The sequence below is a fragment of the Thunnus maccoyii genome, chromosome 15 (assembly GCF_910596095.1).
Source record: "Thunnus maccoyii chromosome 15, fThuMac1.1, whole genome shotgun sequence".
NCBI lineage: Eukaryota > Metazoa > Chordata > Actinopteri > Scombriformes > Scombridae > Thunnus > Thunnus maccoyii.
The window spans coordinates 13,771,321-13,788,773 of NC_056547.1; the positions used below are offsets into that span (position 1 = coordinate 13,771,321).

At 38.0% G+C, this 17,453-nt stretch overlaps 2 protein-coding genes across 5 annotated transcripts; one reads left to right on the plus strand and one right to left on the minus strand.

The window, feature by feature from the left end:
* Positions 1-51: 51 nt before the first annotated feature.
* On the plus strand, positions 52-10,080 carry LOC121913660 (brain acid soluble protein 1 homolog). Of its 3 annotated transcripts, none has more exons than XM_042436384.1 (5): positions 52-279; positions 2,210-2,306; positions 5,552-5,857; positions 9,195-9,230; positions 9,329-10,080. In XM_042436384.1, the coding sequence occupies exons 2-5, from the start codon at positions 2,216-2,218 to the stop codon at positions 9,340-9,342; spliced, it is 447 nt and encodes a 148-aa protein (XP_042292318.1). In that variant the 5' UTR covers positions 52-279; positions 2,210-2,215; the 3' UTR covers positions 9,343-10,080. The 3 variants fall into 3 exon arrangements, with proteins under 3 accessions (XP_042292318.1, XP_042292319.1, XP_042292317.1); XM_042436385.1 differs by lacking the exon at positions 52-279 and adding an exon at positions 1,761-2,025; XM_042436383.1 differs by lacking the exon at positions 52-279 and having other exon boundaries at positions 2,099-2,306.
* A 98-nt stretch (positions 10,081-10,178) lies between these two features.
* Positions 10,179-17,334, minus strand: rida (reactive intermediate imine deaminase A homolog). Of its 2 annotated transcripts, none has more exons than XM_042436386.1 (6): positions 17,166-17,334; positions 15,556-15,661; positions 14,390-14,444; positions 14,223-14,291; positions 11,096-11,151; positions 10,179-10,745 (listed from the first exon to the last, which is right to left on the minus strand). In XM_042436386.1, the coding sequence occupies exons 1-6, from the start codon at positions 17,228-17,230 to the stop codon at positions 10,689-10,691; spliced, it is 408 nt and encodes a 135-aa protein (XP_042292320.1). In that variant the 5' UTR covers positions 17,231-17,334; the 3' UTR covers positions 10,179-10,688. The 2 variants fall into 2 exon arrangements, with proteins under 2 accessions (XP_042292320.1, XP_042292321.1); XM_042436387.1 differs by lacking the exon at positions 17,166-17,334 and adding an exon at positions 16,857-17,061.
* Positions 17,335-17,453: the final 119 nt, after the last annotated feature.

A 17,453-nucleotide genomic window follows, 5' to 3' on the forward strand; every position in this document is an offset into this window, starting at 1 on the left:
CTCCTGGCGGTGGACAACCGGCGTGTTGGGAGCTTTACCGCCTCCTGCTGCTCCGGAGTGTGCACCACCCATTACACTAAATAACACAATGTTTGTTCCGTGTGTTATTTCCTAATTGTTTATGCCTGATACAGATGATTATAGGTGTTGTACGGAGCTCCTAAAGTCCCCAAAGGTGGTATTTTTTTTATCTTGTGCGCACAAGTTATTATCTTGTGGGAACAGGTTAATATCTGTACAGTAAAGGCATGATAGGCCTATGCATTGAAGACCTAGGGGGTAAGTTGGGTTTATACCTTTTAATAGTTTGTTGATTTCTCAAGTATGTTAGAAACATGGCGGCGTTCATCGCTTTATTTGAATAGTCAATTTGCTATGTTTCTTACAGAACCCCTAAAGTCCCAAAAGGTGGTATTTTTTCAGATAATAACTTGTTCCTACAAGATAATAAGTTGTGTGCACAAGATAAAAAATACCACCTTTTGAGACTTTAGGGGCTCTGGAGTAATCTATGTTTAAAACCGTGGAAAACAAGATGTACTGTATGTATGTACTATATATGTAATTGTTATTTGGTTCTGAATTTCAGTAAAGATCTTTTTAAAAAGGTAATGTGGGACATCAGGTAAAATGGGACAAATACAGTTTTGCATCTTGGGCTCTTTAGATATTAGCAGCCAAGTACAAAACATGTTGTTGCATTTTTGCTACACTACAAATGTCCTTTACATGAAACAATCATTTTGATTGGTCTGAGATAACTAGGATGGGCGGGAACTAGCAAGGAATAAAAGAACTGCAGCTAAAATAATGAAGGTATGACACCAGAAATGGTTGTTGGATGTTGCTTTATTGCAAATTACCTGACTTCACTCCAAAAATGACCTGGACAGTGATATTTTGAAATATACTTATTTCCAATGGGAAAACGGGCAAATTTGCACATTTTCATTAACATCAAGTCAGAAGAAACAACATATGAATCATCGGATATAATGATGGGAGACAATATCTGGGGGCTGATATGTGAAAGTGAACTAAAGTATAATTGTAAATCTTGAAAAACTACTCGCTTCTAAATCTTTTGTGGTCACTTTTGTATAACTTTAGTATAAATACATGTTCATTTTGATTCATATGTTGTGTTTTCTGACTTTCCTTTTGGAAATTCAATATTTTTCAATGACTAGTTAGGTTACATTAATGAATTAAATATGTCAAAACCTCTGGCACTGAACAGGTGATTCACCTGATTATATTAAGCTAATTTGTTGGCACACAGTAATAGTATCTTAGTCATATAATATCAGCATATTTTATTGCCCGTTATCACTGAAGCAATCACGCCTTCTATGGAGAGGTGATGAGAGACTAATATGGAGGTGAGAGAGGCAGCTAGAGGGATTGATAAGAGTTCGGCTGGTTAACATGTGAGGAAAATTTACTGAAATACACTTAAATTCTTTGCATTTATTATTAATTAACCATCATGTAGCAGCGTTTGAACCAACCTCACTCACGGGTTTGTTTTAAATGCATAGCCTACATTTTAATATCTCTTTAACAGTAGTTATTCCAGTAATTATTTGCAAAAATCTCCTTATATGAATTTGAGTTCCTGCTCCTCTAACATCCTCTGCACGTCCCTGCAGTTGAATGATAGTTTGCACTCTGTAACCGGAAATTGCGCCGCTACAGTTCAACAACTCAACGTTAAGATGTTTCTTCAAGGGCACATCGGCAGTTTATTGTAGGTCTTCGTTGCGTCCTACAACTGATTCACTTTCCCCGCCCCAATAGGTGGCCTCTGCACACTGACTGAATAATGTATTTTTGTTCCTGTGCCAGCCTCCTGGATACAGCCTAAGTTACAGTACACAATTAAAAGCCAACATTTCACCTGCGTGTCAAACTTGTTTAGAGACTTGAAGAAGCCGCAACACAACAACAACCTGCGCACATTTTTGTGGGGAGGAAAATCCATGATGCGCAATTACGCACGAGACTAGAGGAATTTAACTACCGGTCCGTCTCTTTTTTTTTTTTTTTTTTTTTTTTACTCCTTCAGGGGTTTCACTCCCCATAGTTTTGAGTCCTCTCCATTTACAGAGACGACGATATTTATATATATATATGCACGACGTCATCAGGGCAGCTGCTCCTCACCTCTTAACTCTGAAGATAACCACCCAGTCCTCTTTGTGCACAGGGCAGGATGGGATGCTCCACCAGTTCCCAAACTTCAGCGGTAGATACGATTAGACCCAGTGTTAAACCCGAGGAAAGCAACGGAGCCAGCACTACAGGTGAGCCAAAAAAATCATAATATGACAAAATGTTTATGAGATATGTGCAATATACAAATAACCTATGTTTTGTATGTGCAGCTGGGTAGCATTAATTGCATGCATTGTATTTTATAAATAGTCTATTATATGAATTTTTTACTGAAAATAATGCTGCGTTGTCAACAGTGCATTGGAAAGGATATTGTCTTATCCAAACATTATTTTTGACATAATGTAGATAAATTTGCATGTAAAATAACTTTTACAGTTTTTGCATAGTATGAAAATTGTCTTATCTAATTTCTGCAGCTGTAAGTCACTGACCCATGCATTATCCACAGCTTCACTTTAGAGATGTTAATGTCTGTTAAATATGTGGAAATATCAATTTGCTATAATAAGATCACCTAGACTGTTACTAGATACTATAAATAGCCTCTTAACATGTTGATGCCAACATGGAAGTTCACTGCCGTCTCTATACAGAGGTGCATCATCCATTTAAGTCTACATTAGTGAGCATTGATCACAAGGACAGCATATATTTCTCTTGGTATCTTGTGTGTTTATATTTATTAAGCCAGAGCTCCAGAGTGCGGCATGAGGAGAGTTTATCATCGTTGTTTAACAGTGGTTCCTGGCTCCGTCCTCCCTGAGAGAGACACTGGCATGAAAGCAGATTTGGTAACAGTCTACGGTTTCAATAGGAAATGGAGAAGCCGCTTTTAGACAATCCTTTGTTGTAGCGGGTCAGAGATGGCCCTGCTGTGGTGCAAACTAGCACAAGTTTCGGGGTAAAAGACCAACACTGGATCTTGTGTTTGCATGTTTCAGTGTTAAGAGCAGGAACTCTCATTTGGTTAACAGGACACCTCTTGGAGGAAATGACTCTATCTTCTCTTGTCACCTTTTTAATTTGTTTGCTGCACAGTAGTGTCAGCCAAAGCATTATTTCACACAACTCAGAGATTAAGAAGGCGGGAAAACTGGTAAAAGATTCACTTAGTGGGATGACCTCTGAGCAAGTTTCTCTTTCGGTCTTATTCTGTCTTTGCAATCATTAAAGGGATTTACACACTGAGCAGCACCATGAATATATGGAAACACATGCATAGAAACACATAAACACACAAAGTAAGCTGAAATTCATACAACTTCGGTGATGTAGTGAGCTCAGAAACAGCCATGTGTGTGTTTAAGCTCATTTCTTGCAGCTGACCCTGACCTCTGACCTTTCTGCAGAAGGGACAAGCAAAAAAAAAATTGCTTCCCCCACAACTCTTAATTATCACATCACTTTTGTCAGCTGATGATAGAAGAGCTTCAGACTTCTCTTGAAAGTCTCTTTTCAGGTTTATCAGCGAGCTGTTGCTGTTATCGTCAACTTAGAGGTCAGATGGAAATTTGAATGTTTTCTTATTTTTGCATTTATGTCCTTCGCCGGATGCTCACGTGTCACTACCAGGAAAGGAAGATGACATTTTTTAACCTGAGGTTTATTCACTTAAAGACAAGCGTGTCAATCTGTAGTCAGCAGCCTTTATCTCTGTTTATTGATCACAGCATCACAAGTATTTAACACAATGTTTTTGAACTTATAGACAGTCTTAAAAGCTTTATTTACCAAGCAATATAACAAATATCATGCAAAGTTTCCCCATTTTGTAAAAGATCTCAGGTTTCTCAATGACATTACTTTTGTTTCAAGCAGCACTTTATTGATTATTAGCTGCAGTTCAAGGAACTCCGAGAACACAGAAGGTCAGTAGTTAAGACTTATGTAGCTCATGCAAATAGCTGCGATGCAAATCTTCAGAAAAAGAAAGGTCTACAAGGAAGTGATACATAATATCCCTAAACACACAATCCTGATCACAGAGCAGTAAACTGTGCGGTAGGATGCTGTTAATATTTGTTAACAACAATCCACATAATCATTAACTTTTTTGTGGTTTCAATCACATGTTAACTGTGGTCTCATTATGTTATTTTTTTAGTTTCCACATCATGATGTTTATCAATTAGCAGCAGTGTGATGTATTCTTTTCATATTTTGAGAAATGGAGAAACAGTCGATCAAGTACAATTCTGTTTTTAGGAAATTGCTCACGTTCCTGATGCTTTTCTTCATTTGTCGCTACATGGTCCAGTGATCAGAGACTGGAGTTTAATCTTTGGGTGTTGGAAGTCATTTTGTCTGCATGAGATTTTTCACACTAGCTTCATTCTCAAACAATCAAACATTTACAGTACCACTCAAAAGTTTGGACACACTTTCAATTCAACACAAGATACAAGTATTTTCATTATTTTCCAATTTTTTTCTGATATGTGGTCGTGTTTTTGCCACATGCACGCTATACATCCTTACTGGCTCCAGAGTTACAGTCTAAGTACTCCAAAAGTTGCCTGGATAGTGTATAAAAACAGTTTTTGGTGTTGTATGGCACCCATAATAATATTAGTTATAAACTGGCTGTGGATTAAATTATGGATTTTATAAATGAAGTTCAGTTTATTCATCAGCAGTAATACTCAGCCTGTGAAAACACTCCATAATGTCGTCTGTGGATTTGGAGGATCTTCTGTCCAGTTGCATTACATGAAATGTAGGATCCAGCCTTTTTGGAGCTTCACCCATACTGGAGATTTAATGTCAGAGTATATCTTATCTTTGCTGCATCATGTATTTAATCTGTATCTTGTGAGTCCCCTAACTTAATGGAAGTGCGATAAATAGCAGGGCCTTAAATAGGGGCCCTTTAATCTCAGTGATTCTGTATTAAGTAAACTACAGTATCACACCGATGCCACAAATGTAAAGTAAACTAAAGCAGGGGAAAACCAAGAGCACAGAACTGATGCTCCAAACTGTCACACATTCATAGATAGTTAAATAATATCATCAGAGAAATGAGAGGTGACCCTGGTACGTAATTTTAACACTAAACTTGACCCTTGACCTGAGTGTCATACTGTGTCATGTGAGAAACTGTTAATGTAGGTTAAGAACTTATCTCTTATCTTGTCTCTACCATAAACATGGTCATGTTTTTGTCTGATTAATCTCAACTGTATGAACAGCAGCATTACCTCATGTGTTTTTACAAAAGTCTTACAAAATGAAACACCTTTTTATACATTTTTGTCATGTGTCCTAGTTTTTAGTGGATTTACCAAATTGTCAGGAAATCTGACTGAATTTACCATCTGTTTTAACTGTTTAGATAACAACATCATGTTAATTCATTTGTTCCTGACAGGGGAGGCTCACAAGAATGGCAAAGCAGCTGAGGACAAGACACCTGCCCATGGAAGCGACGCTAAACCTGTAGATGCTGCAGCTGCATCATCTGCAGCTCCAGCAGCAGCGGAGGAATCCAAGTCTGCTGCAGACAGTCCGCCTGCAGAGGCAAAGGCAGAAGGGGAGGAGTCCAAGCCTGATGCTGACAGTCCACCTGAAGAGGCAAAGGCAGAAGGGGAGGAGTCCAAGCCTGATGCCGACAGTGCAGAGGCGGCTAAACCTGAGGAAGCAGAGGCCTCCTCAGATCCTGCAGCTGCAGAGACAGGTGGGTTGAAGTAAAAAAAAAACAACAAAAAAACAGCACTGTGACAGGTCATTGACATTTGCTTAATTTCATTCCCAGTATGTAAAATATTTGGCCATTAAGAGATATTCATTCACAGTTGGAAGACCATTTCAACATACATTTTGGTAAACTGTGAGCTGCAGACAAACATCAACTTTGGATTCAGTTTTGCATTAATTCTGCTGAGCATCCTCACCTGATCAACTCCACTTTGTCTCTGCAAAATGAGCAGTTTCAAGCCGTCAGCTGAGCCCGTGCAAGGCTCTAAGCATGTATTCATTTTCACTACATCCTTTATTTTCAATGCAAATGACACTTTTTCAATCTCCCATCACAGTGACCAGTGACAGTCTTGTATCTGACTGAGCACTTATCAAAGTTATAAAGTTGATGGAGCTGCATACCTGTGTGTGCATGTGCATCATCAACCATCAACTTGCCTTTTTCTATAAAGCACATGGAGGTATTTGAGCCTCAAGGATTAAAACACTGAGCAGGTTAGAGGATTTTCTCTTGACGTCTTTATACATATCTGTGAAACAGGTCATTTAAAGCTATTACCACAATCGGTAGGAAACAATAGTCTCATTATTTCTGTTCCCCTGCGAGGCACAGAGAACTTATTAACCTTAGACAAAATGTACAATTGTTTCTATTAACCAGCAGTAACCTGAGCAGCGCTTCGCCTCCTGCATAGTGACTCAATGAACACGGGCTGCCACAGCGCCCAGGCGCTGTACATATTGTCCCTTCCGTCTTTCCCTAGACCCTCCCCAGTCCCACTGTGATATTGGTAACCAGGCGGTATCCAACAACACGCAGACATTACTTTGTCCTTTAATGAACTCACCGGGGTGGCCAGAGGAATGTGTTTATAAGTCACACATCCAATTATTTAGTTAGTATTTAAGGATGTGTCTTGACACTTGAGGTATTGGTTGAGTTTACTTAATCAGGTTACAATGAATAAATGAATTATGCTACAAACATTCATAGTTTGATTTTAATCTGTATGCTTGTTTGGACTGACAGGAGTGTTTTTATTGACGGGGTTTCCACAGCGGTGATTGAAAACATATTTCGAGTATGTTCTTCCTTCTGGCAGTGTGAACATGCAAGATATATGAAATGTGGTGGCACAGACTCATGCTTGATCAGTCAGTTGGTCAGTAATTGCTGTATGTTGAGGCGAAAAGTATTATAAAGGATTGACTTGATGTCACAGTTTTGCTGAAGTAACATACATTTCAGATGCCTGAGCAAGTGTGATTTATAATTTTTAAGCTGGCGGCCAAGGATCAGCTCCTGATTTTGAGAAGTCATAAGAAAAACAATGAATTTCTTCTGTCTAACTTTATGATTCATACGTATTGAAAGTAAAAAAACACATTTGCATGACTCATAATCAACTATTGACTGGAAGCTATTGCATTACAGTTTGTTTAGCAAAGACAGCTCTGTTGTTAAGGAACAGCACAAACACTGGACAGGTGAATAGATGCCAAGCAGTAGTCAGGATACTTATAAGGTTAAAACATGATGAACTGACATCAAGAGACACTTGAGAGCGACTGCAGGTCTGCTCGGTGATAATCTCTCTGCATGCTTGACTTAAAATGATTATCTGTACATGGAGGTTCTCAACAGGGAGTTGTGTGAGTTCAACACTACATTCACTGCTATCAGCTCACTTACTGCTTCATGATGCAAATGACTGGCAGCCATCAGGTTCATGAGGTCAGCTCTTCATTTTCCTCTGATGTCTGATGCAAAGTGTCCACTCCTGTAGCGAAGACCATTAAAGTAAAGACGGACAAGGTAGTGAAGCCATGACACTGTGGACGTATTCAACGGAAAAGTTACTTCCTCCTCATCTTCAGATGGCTGTCGTCATGGTCTACCTATACCATAGCTGTGATATTGCTTAATCCGTAAACTCTCACATTAAATGGGAAATGTGTATTTTGACAGTCATTCTGTGCAGGTATCACCCCTGCTTCATGACATAAATATATACTGGTTTCAAAACTGTTCAGCTCTTTTCGAAACTCTTTATTTATAAAGAGGGTTTATGCTCACATTTCCTTGTTAAGTTCATTAACGTACAGTAAATCTACTGCAGCAGCGTCATTTTTGAACTGCTGCATAAAGTAGCAGCACATACAGAAGGATAGTGGAGACAAATAATTAGGTACAGAATAACTGTGTTAAAGTGATTTTAGATAAATATTCAGATTTGTAGATTTTACTTGGAGGAATCCAGGAAAAATATCCAGAAAAAAAGTACCCACAGTCCCCAAGAAAAGATTTATATTGCATTATGCACCTAATGCAATCATTTGTGCCTTTACAGTATTCAGCAATCATCCATAATGTGACATAGACACAAGACAGTCAGTACTCTGCTTGACTTTCGTCTCCACTTGATCCTGACCCTCTTTGGTGTCTAGCTTGACTCACATTCAGTTCAAGCTTGACCACGGCCTTGTTTGGACGCCCCCTACACTGTGTGTGTGTGTGTTTCCAACACTTTATTGTCACTGCGGTCTCATTAAGATGCAATCTGAGTCCACAGAGAAACTAGAGCACGCCAACACATATAGGGCTTCCACTGGCGACGAACGATGTCAGGCACCGCTCAGCCTCCCTGCCTCTGTTTCACAGCCAATGGAGAGAGAGGATCGAGTGTCACAGTAGCAGCGTGCTCATCCCGTTCTGGAGCAGTCAGTGGTCAGAGTTTGGGATCACAAGTCTGAGCAGTCATGATAAATGTGATTGAATGGAAATCCATGTTTTTCCTTTTTTGTCAATGATGTGATTTTACACATTTGGATTAAAATGTGTTATAGGCTAAATAATTAATGTTTCTGCTGGAGGGAACATTAAGTGTCCTGGATTTTCTGTGCAAGCTGAGTCAAAATCTTCAGCACAACAACAAAAACAGCCTCAATACAACAGAGGCGAATAAAATTTAGTTTGTGGTGCTCACAACGTTGAAATAATGCATTTAAAATAATTCAATGGTATTGTGTCTCTGCAGAAACAATGCTCACTTTGCTGTGAGCAGTTCTCATTGCAACTACTTTCCACAGACTAAAAAGTCTAAAAAGTCCCTCTGAAAACTGTTCACAGTGTCTAGAAAGAGCAGTACTGAAGCAGAGACAAAAATTTGTCAAAACTTGGACAAATTAAATCAAAACTATCTTCGAGATAGTGAGAAAATACATTTTTTGCCCCATAATTTGGATGAACTGACCCTGTAAATATGATTATATTTGTTGTTTACATCTATACATTTTTCTTTCCTTCTGACCAGAAAATGCAGAAGAGCCCAATAAAGAGGAGGAACCAGGTGAGTGCTGCAGTATCAACATGTCGTCACTCAGTCCATACAACGACATCTGTGCCATCCTGACATGTTTTCTCTCCTTTTTGTGTTTTTTTTTTTAGCTCCCAGTGAATGAAGATGAGCCAGAGTGAGATGAAATGAACCAGATGAGTTCTCTGGAAGCGTCCAAGCTGATTTGTATGCATGAGTGAAAGTATGTGTAAGTGTGTGTGTGTGTGTGTGTGAGTGTGAAAGATATCGCCTCGTTGCCAAGATACAGAACCTGTGATGACTACTTTCATTCAAGGTTCCTCAGTCAGTCATCACTGTGCCTTCTTCCCCTCAAAATGGTGTTTGTCTGCAAAATCTGCTCGCAAACTGTACATAGACAGAGTTCAACAGCACTTAATGGGCGTGTTTGTTTGTTTGTTTTCCAGATGTCATCATTTGAGAATAGATTAAATTATCCATAAAAATTTCTATTTATTACCTGTATAGAGAGTTATAATAGCAGATTTTATCAAACATCATATCTTGAATCTAGTTGAATCCACAAATTCATTCTCTACTTTTCTACAGAATCATAGTACAAAGAAAACCAAAGCCAAAATATATGATTTATGAAATGATATTCTTTTTGGGTAGCTGGCTTTGATTTTACGAGCATGTCTGTTATGAGTACGAAGAGCTGCTCCACTGCAGGTGTATTTCTGTAAGCGTACACGTACTTTAAAGATTGTCCGACTGATTTAAACATGAATTTATAAATGTGAGAGCTTTTTTTTTTTTGTTTCTGTTGTGTCATGATTTCTCTCTGGGAAGAAAACCTGAAAGTTTAATCTGTAATATGCTAAAGAACTGTCATACAATTAAAAAGGCCACGTTATAAATCACATTTAATACAGGAAATTTCATTGAATCTTAATGAAGGATGAAGAGTTACATTTTCAGGTGAATAAACACTCCAGGATCTGAGGTTTTACTGCATTTATTTATTAGTGAGAGCTGCTTTTCTTTGCAAATGTTTGTTCATTTTCTCTGGAATAAAACAGATGAGTTACTAAACCAGAAACACCTCCAACAGGAAGTCCATCTGACACTGAATCTAACCACTGTGGCCTGGTAATGTTAGCCTGGTGATAAAGGTACAATCTCACATTATCATCACCGTCTATTTCATGTACAGTATGTATGTAGGGTGTTAAATTAAGTGCTGCTCTGATATTTAGGGGTTTAATCTAATGATCAGTGGTTTTACAGAGGTATACTGGAAATGTTTCAGCAGTGCATTCAACCAGCCACAGTGGTCAGTGGAGCAACAATGAATACTAAAACCTGCATATAAAGAGAAAGAAAGTCAACAAGATCCTAGTTTGGTCTTTCATGTGTTATATGGAAATATCATGAGGCTACTACAGTACAACTACTGTATAAGGTCACTTGATAGCTGAACTACAGCTTGTTTGTGATACTGCTGGTTAGTCAGGAGTCTGAGAGAGGACCGACGACGGCAACCGCCTCGATTTCCACCAGTCCACCCTGAAGGAGGAGACAAAGAGACAGTGAGGAGATGAGAAAAAAAGGAATGTTGGTAATAAAACACTACAAAGCAATATCATCCAACACACACACACACCATCCAGATACTTGTGATTTGCTACTAGATCTGGATCTGCTTCCTGTTAGCATTAAAACAATATTGATTTGTACCATTTTACAGTCCACTCATAGCGAGGACAGCCGCACATGGATGATGGAAAATGCATAACACGCATGAATGAACATGCACCTAGCTATCATGAATTTCCACCTTCACCCTGTGTATGAACTTTATGTACTATTAGTGTGCTGCGGTTCGATAGTAGTATAAAGGATTTGTTGGTACTCACTCTGGGGAGCGCAGCCACTTGGTAGGCAGCTCTGGCAGGGAAGTTACTGCGGAAAACTGGAGGGAGAACATGTTACATTATATTTATATTATAGGAGAAGAAAACTCAAAGGCCATCAGGTTAATTATATGTGCATAATGTTTGTTTTGTCGACTTTCAAATATGGTATATTTATTTAGAAACGATTTATACATCAGTTTGCTATTTTGCTGATGTACATCTGGTGTATAACTTGCTTTATCTTCTTATTTTGCTCTTTAATGTCTTATTCACTTTACAATAATCAATTCTGCAGTTGCAAATATTAGTCAGTGTCTAATAAAGGGTCATGAGTTTCTGGTAAGCCATCTAATCCACAGTTGTAAATGTTAATAAGTCCAGATGTTCACAACTTTTTCCACAAGGTTGTCTTCCTGATTAATTAAAGAGCCAGTTAAAAAAAAGGACAAGAATATAATATACACCAGTTAAATGTATTTTTCACAGCCGCAGTTCTTTTTACTGAGCAACTTTTTTTTAATAAGAGAGACAAAAAAGAGACAAATCTCCAAATGTTGATTTTTTAAAGCGGCAAATTCAAGTAATGATATTTATCTAAATATGCCATAACTTCAACTAGTAGCTGAAATTTCCTTTTTTAAAGCATTTTTTGGCCCTTTCTTTGGTTGAAACCTCCCAAAAGACAGGAAATGTAGGTAGAGAGAGGAGTAAGACATCCAACACAGGACGCCCAGACGTCAAAATTGACATGACTTTGGACCACACTGGTCCTTTCCCTCCTCTAATCAGGGTCAGGGAAAGTTCCCTGCCTGTGGTTTAGGGTTGAGTAGAGTTGGGAGGTTGGGCTTGAACCCGAGTCAATGGCCTGTGCAGCTATACTGGCTGGAAGGAGTTGGGTTACATCTGTGTGCCTGCATGCCGGTGTCCACTTACAACTCACTGGGCTCTGCGGCTTCCATTACCCCCCGTCTGTTGTGATCCAAGAGGAAATGCCCAGACTTTGTGCATTCATTGTGTCTGTCAGGTGAATGCTAAACCTGTCAGTCATTTTCTGAGAGATGTCAGTGAAATATGAGGCACTCGTGACCACAGAGGGGCCACAAATGACCACCGACCTCGGAGTCTCGGAGACTGAAATCCTCCCATGACAAAGAAATTTTCACTTTCAACTACAGATCAGCACTGCTGGAGCAGGTAGAGATACTGTGTCTTGCTCAAGAACACTTCAGCAGGCTACATACTCGCTGACATCGAGGTTTGAATCCAGTTAAATAGCGAGTCTCACTAATCATAACACTTAGATGGAAGTAGCTGGTGAAGATGAACTGGCCTCTAATCCATCCTTCATATTGATATGTTTGATTAAATAAACCAGTTACAAAACAGTAAATTATATATTTGTGCAGTAATTACTCTCTGACAGACAATAATTATACAGTATAAAGTGAATAAAATTGGCCACGTAACACTTTTCTTTAAATCGCTCTATTTAGCATTTATAAGACATATATGTTTATATATAAACAATATATAAGTTCATTAATATACAGTATTTGTTAACAATTATAACTTATTCTATGACAACATCTTTTATATTATTATAACTGCTTTTAACTATAGTGTCATTCATTATATGTTTATATACGAGCCTTTACTTTACTTATGGATACCCAGAAGAGTTATAGTTGTTAGTTGTGGTTGTTACATTAATAAACACTTATATCTGCTTACAAATACTTAATAATGTGTTATGAACCATTTATTTAGTGTTTATATCCTGCTAATAAATGCTAAAGTGTTCAGGTGACTGATCATTAATATAACAGCAGCTTTGACAATCTTGGCCGCCCCCATGTGGCTGCTATTTATACATTTAGGGAGTAATAATTACAACATACAGTAAATTTTAGAAATTCCATTTGAAAACCAAAGTAATTGCACATCCATTGTTTTCCAATACCATCTGCTTTCTAGCATGAAATTAATGTTATTCTATATTTTTCTTATTGTCAACAAATTTTATAGAAAGACCAAAAGCAACGATAAGTTAGTCAATTTCTAACTTTCCTTCCCTGTCAGTCGCTCTCACCCTTCTTTAAACCTTTAAAAATGACTCACAAATATGTATTTTAATTTTTACAAAATGCTCAGTAATTTTCTAAAACAGTTGGGTATTGCAGTTTTTAGCAAACGTTACTCAAACAGGAGGAAATAAATGCATTTGTTGGGGACTATTTTCCACATTGGGTTCCCTAAAGAGTATTATCTACAGCAGAACTGTGTATACAAAGTTAAGTACAGCGGTCAGGTTCATGGTATTTCAGGAATGTGTCATCCAGTGCAACAGTGTGGCTCATCGGTGTGTTTTTAATAGGTTTTTGAACAACAATGACACAGAGGAATAAGCTATCAGACGTTGGCTATGGATGGAAAAAAATGTATAATGTTGCTAAGGAAAAGTTTGTGGAAAACACCCAGCTTTCCCAACCTTGAGAGGCCCCACTGTGTACTCCAGATTTGATGTAGTATGTGTCCTCCATATGTTATCTTAACCATGAGGGGGAGACGGGTGCACAGCTGCACCTGCTTCTCAGGGAAACAGTGCTGTGGCCTTGATGTCTGTCTGTTCCCCTACAGGCCTTATATGTACTTCCATCCTGTTTTCTCTACGTCTCTCTGCTGACCAGGCACTCGACCAAATACAGGAAAGAAAGACGATATTTGAAATGTTATCGGTAAGTTCAGGGGCAAAAACATACTATATAACCCCTTTTCCATCCTGTGTTTTTTAAAACTTGGTGATGTATCTCTGCTGCTGATGCGATTTTCTCGAGGCCTGTATAATTTAATGAATGACTGTTAACCTTCAAGTCTGCTCAAACATTTCTGTTTCCTTCAACTGCAGAAGGACTGAATCAAATTCAGTTTTTTATTTATCAATCAGCTACACAGACAATACTTGTTAGTATTAGTAGTATCACCACCACCATCAATGTCAACAATTATAACTTCTTCTATGACAACATATTTTACATTATTATAACTGTGTTTTATTATAGTGTCATTCATTATATGTTTATGTATGAGTACATTGAGTTTGGAAATGAAACACAAAGATTTGACTTACACGTCTTGTAGACCTCGTTGACGCTGTTAAAGTCATTGATATCTTTGAGCAGCACAGTAGTCTTCACCACTGAAATGGAAAAGTTCGTTCTGTCAGTTTGTTTTGAGCAACATGAAACACGAGCAGCAGCTGAAAGACGGATCAGTCTGACAGAAGTGAGATCTCACCGTTGGTGTAGTCACAGCCGGCAGCTTTGAGGATCTCCCCCATGTTGATGAGAGCCTGAGGGACGAGAGATGAGTCACTGTGATACCCAGTCGATCAATTTTTAATCTCACTTTTTATATTTTTTCTTTTAATTGAATAGCCATTAAGATGAGGGATGGTAAACATCCTCTTACTTTGATTCACTTGCTGTCAGTGTATTGATCTCGTCTTTGTTGCTCAGTCTGTTTAATTTTCTGTTTTTATTATTTTTATTTTATTTTATGGAAGCAGTTTTTTGTTCATCTTTAATTATCTGTGTCAATTTTTATTTTAATTGGTTTTAAAAAAATATACCGGTAAATTTATTTTCAGAAGCACTTAAAAAAAGAAGAAAGAGGATTATAAAATGGTTCTTGACACTTAAAATCTAAATTCAGGGGCAGAAATGCATCTTTACTTTAAGTCAAGTTACCATAACATTCATATATTGATCTTCATATTAATGCATCTTGTGCTCTTTTCATTTCAAGAAACAAACTTACTGAACCTACTGAGCCTCGATCAATTATTTAAGAAATATTAAAGTAGTGAAGTGCTATAATCAGTTGTGTTGTTCTCTGTTTCTGTGCTGACTGCTCCAGGAAATTAAAATAGGCTTCACTGATGGATTAATTTCTTTGTTGCGGTCAAAAGCATTTGGCACATAATTGTGCTTCTTGATGATCTTAAATGTTAATTACATATGTAAATACTGTTCCTACTTGGTAAAAAATGACACATAGATCACTGAAATGCAGTAAAAATTATGCACAGTGGCTCTCTTTTAGACTTTTTTAGTTTAATCACCCTCTCAGCCAATAGAAATAAGATAAGACAAGATAAGAGGGGGTTACATGTGCATCAGGAAAGTAACGTCAGAATAGAAAATACAACAGAATAAATAAATAAAAATAAGAATAAAATGCCATTATGGGTAAATACACAAGCAGAGCAGAACAATACAACTATACAACCTAAATTGAACTAATGAAACATCATTAAACACTGAACATAAACTGTTCAACCTAAATAAAACCGTAAAAGCTAAAACTGTGAGCCTAAAGAAAAACTGTACAAGCTAATCAAATAACTGCAGATGTTACAGTAAGTGTCGTCTCGGCCATCATCAACCGTCCGTGAGTCTCACCTGTTTGGCCTGAGCCTGAACTCCTCCGTCCACCAGCTGACCAGAGGCCACGTCCAGCCCCAGCTGACCCGAGATGTACATGGTCCTGTCCACAACCACCGCCTGGCTGAGGATGAAACAGACAACACACACACACACACAGTTTAATACCATCAGTCTGTGATGTTCCTGTTAACTACTTCATATTTTCCTACATTTCTGTGAACGCCGCTGACAATGTGGACTTGTTGCGTTGAGCCGTGAAGATGAAGATGAAGATGGATTTCTCTCCACATAATCGAACATGAAACATGACTTAGTCTCTTCTCAGTCACACTTATTCAATCGTGACAGTCTTTAAACCAAAATGTGTCTTTCCAAACTACATATTTTTTTTGATTCAGGGTTTCAGCAAGGTCACATTTAAAACTTTTAAAGACCATTTTATCTTATTATTAATTATGAAAGTGTATGGACAAGAATTATTTATGATTATTATATCACTTTTTTTCAGTACTTCCCAGCAAATCATAACAACGATTCCTAATGATATAATTAAATTAATGTGACCAGGACCCACATAAGCAGCAGAAAAATGGATGGATGGATTAACCACTTAAAAAATGATTAATTCATTTAAATTTTTGCTAAATTAGAAATAAGTGGATGAGCTTCCTAGCGACTGTAGCGATAGTGAAAGCATTGCTGCTTCTTGCAGCACAAACCACTAATAGTTTATAGATGTAGGCAACTAAAGACACTTACTAACGTACTATTACTAAGAGTGCTGCCTGCAGCTGGCAAGAGAAAATAGTTAAGACTTCTGTAACTTAAATTTAATACTTTTAATACCCTCTAAGCCACTTTTAGAGGAAACTGAACTGTTTTTCAAAGACTTTCAAGACCTGCAGATACCCTGGCGATTGCTTCTTTAAACACAAGTTTTGTAAGATAATTTTATCTCCATAAATCAGAATACATCTTTACAGTTAATTAAGGCAAAAATTAAGGTCATGAATGCATGAATGAAGGACATCAGCACACTACAATCTCCTGCTTAAACTCCACCCATTGATATCCTATTGGTCAGAGCAGCAACACCCCTCAATTTGTGTTGCATCAACATGAAAACAACTGCACAGATTCAATCAAAGAGAGAAAAAAACATGATTTTACAGTAGAAATTGATTAATTCGGTGTTGTTTCTTTTATTTATGGTCATTGTTTTAGTCACCAAATAACACAAATTTAACACTTTTTCTATCTGTGGTTTATGTCTGTGCCTACCTTCATTGAAATAATGATAAGATATTAATTCTTACCTGTATATTCCCTGTCTGACAGGAGCTTTTGGTGTGTAAGGGATTCGTCGACGAATAGTTGCCATTTTAAGCCTCTTAGTCAGAGAGATTTCTACTCTGCTGCTGCTAAAAGTTCAACTTTAGTACTTTTTTATGGGTTCAAGTCAGGCGGGTGAGTTCATTGCACACTAAGACCCGCCCCTGATCAAATATTGAACTGTGCTGCTGTTTCCCCATTCATTCAAACATTTATGCACCAGCTGCTGCACCCACCGCACGTGCTGCTGTAGACAGATTCACGCATATTTCAGACGTTAAAAGTTTTCTTACCTGTATGGTCCGATCGCACCTGGGGCTGATGCGGTGTTGACAATCTTTCTGTTGAGTGCAGACATGGTTCCTTGATTTGTTTCTACACAGCAGAGGGGATGCGAATGAAGAAAGTAGTTGTGCAACAAACTATGGAGAAACAGCTGCCGCCGTAAAGTCTACCGTAATGTGTGTTGACAAGAGCACGCTGCATTTTTAGAGGAGCTTTTTTCTCGAAATAGGGTGCAAATGAAAAATAAGTGCACCCGTGGTTTAACCATTACGGTACGACAGGTGTTTTGTGTTTTT

Bases quoted from the DNA above. Each gene is read 5' to 3' on its own strand.
- LOC121913660 (XM_042436384.1), top strand. From the start codon at position 2,216: ATGGGATGCTCCACCAGTTCCCAAACTTCAGCGGTAGATACGATTAGA. The intron at 2,307-5,551 runs GTGAGCCAAAAA...TGTTCCTGACAG, and splicing joins CAACGGAGCCAGCACTACAG to GGGAGGCTCACAAGAATGGC. The intron at 5,858-9,194 runs GTGGGTTGAAGT...CCTTCTGACCAG, and splicing joins TCCTGCAGCTGCAGAGACAG to AAAATGCAGAAGAGCCCAAT.
- rida (XM_042436386.1), bottom strand. From the start codon at position 17,230: ATGTCTGCACTCAACAGAAAGATTGTCAACACCGCATCAGCCCCAGGT. The intron at 14,445-15,555 runs GTGAGACTCACG...CTCGTCCCTCAG, and splicing joins TTCAGGCTCAGGCCAAACAG to GCTCTCATCAACATGGGGGA. The intron at 10,746-11,095 runs GTGAGTACCAAC...CTCCTCCTTCAG, and splicing joins AAGTGGCTGCGCTCCCCAGA to GGTGGACTGGTGGAAATCGA.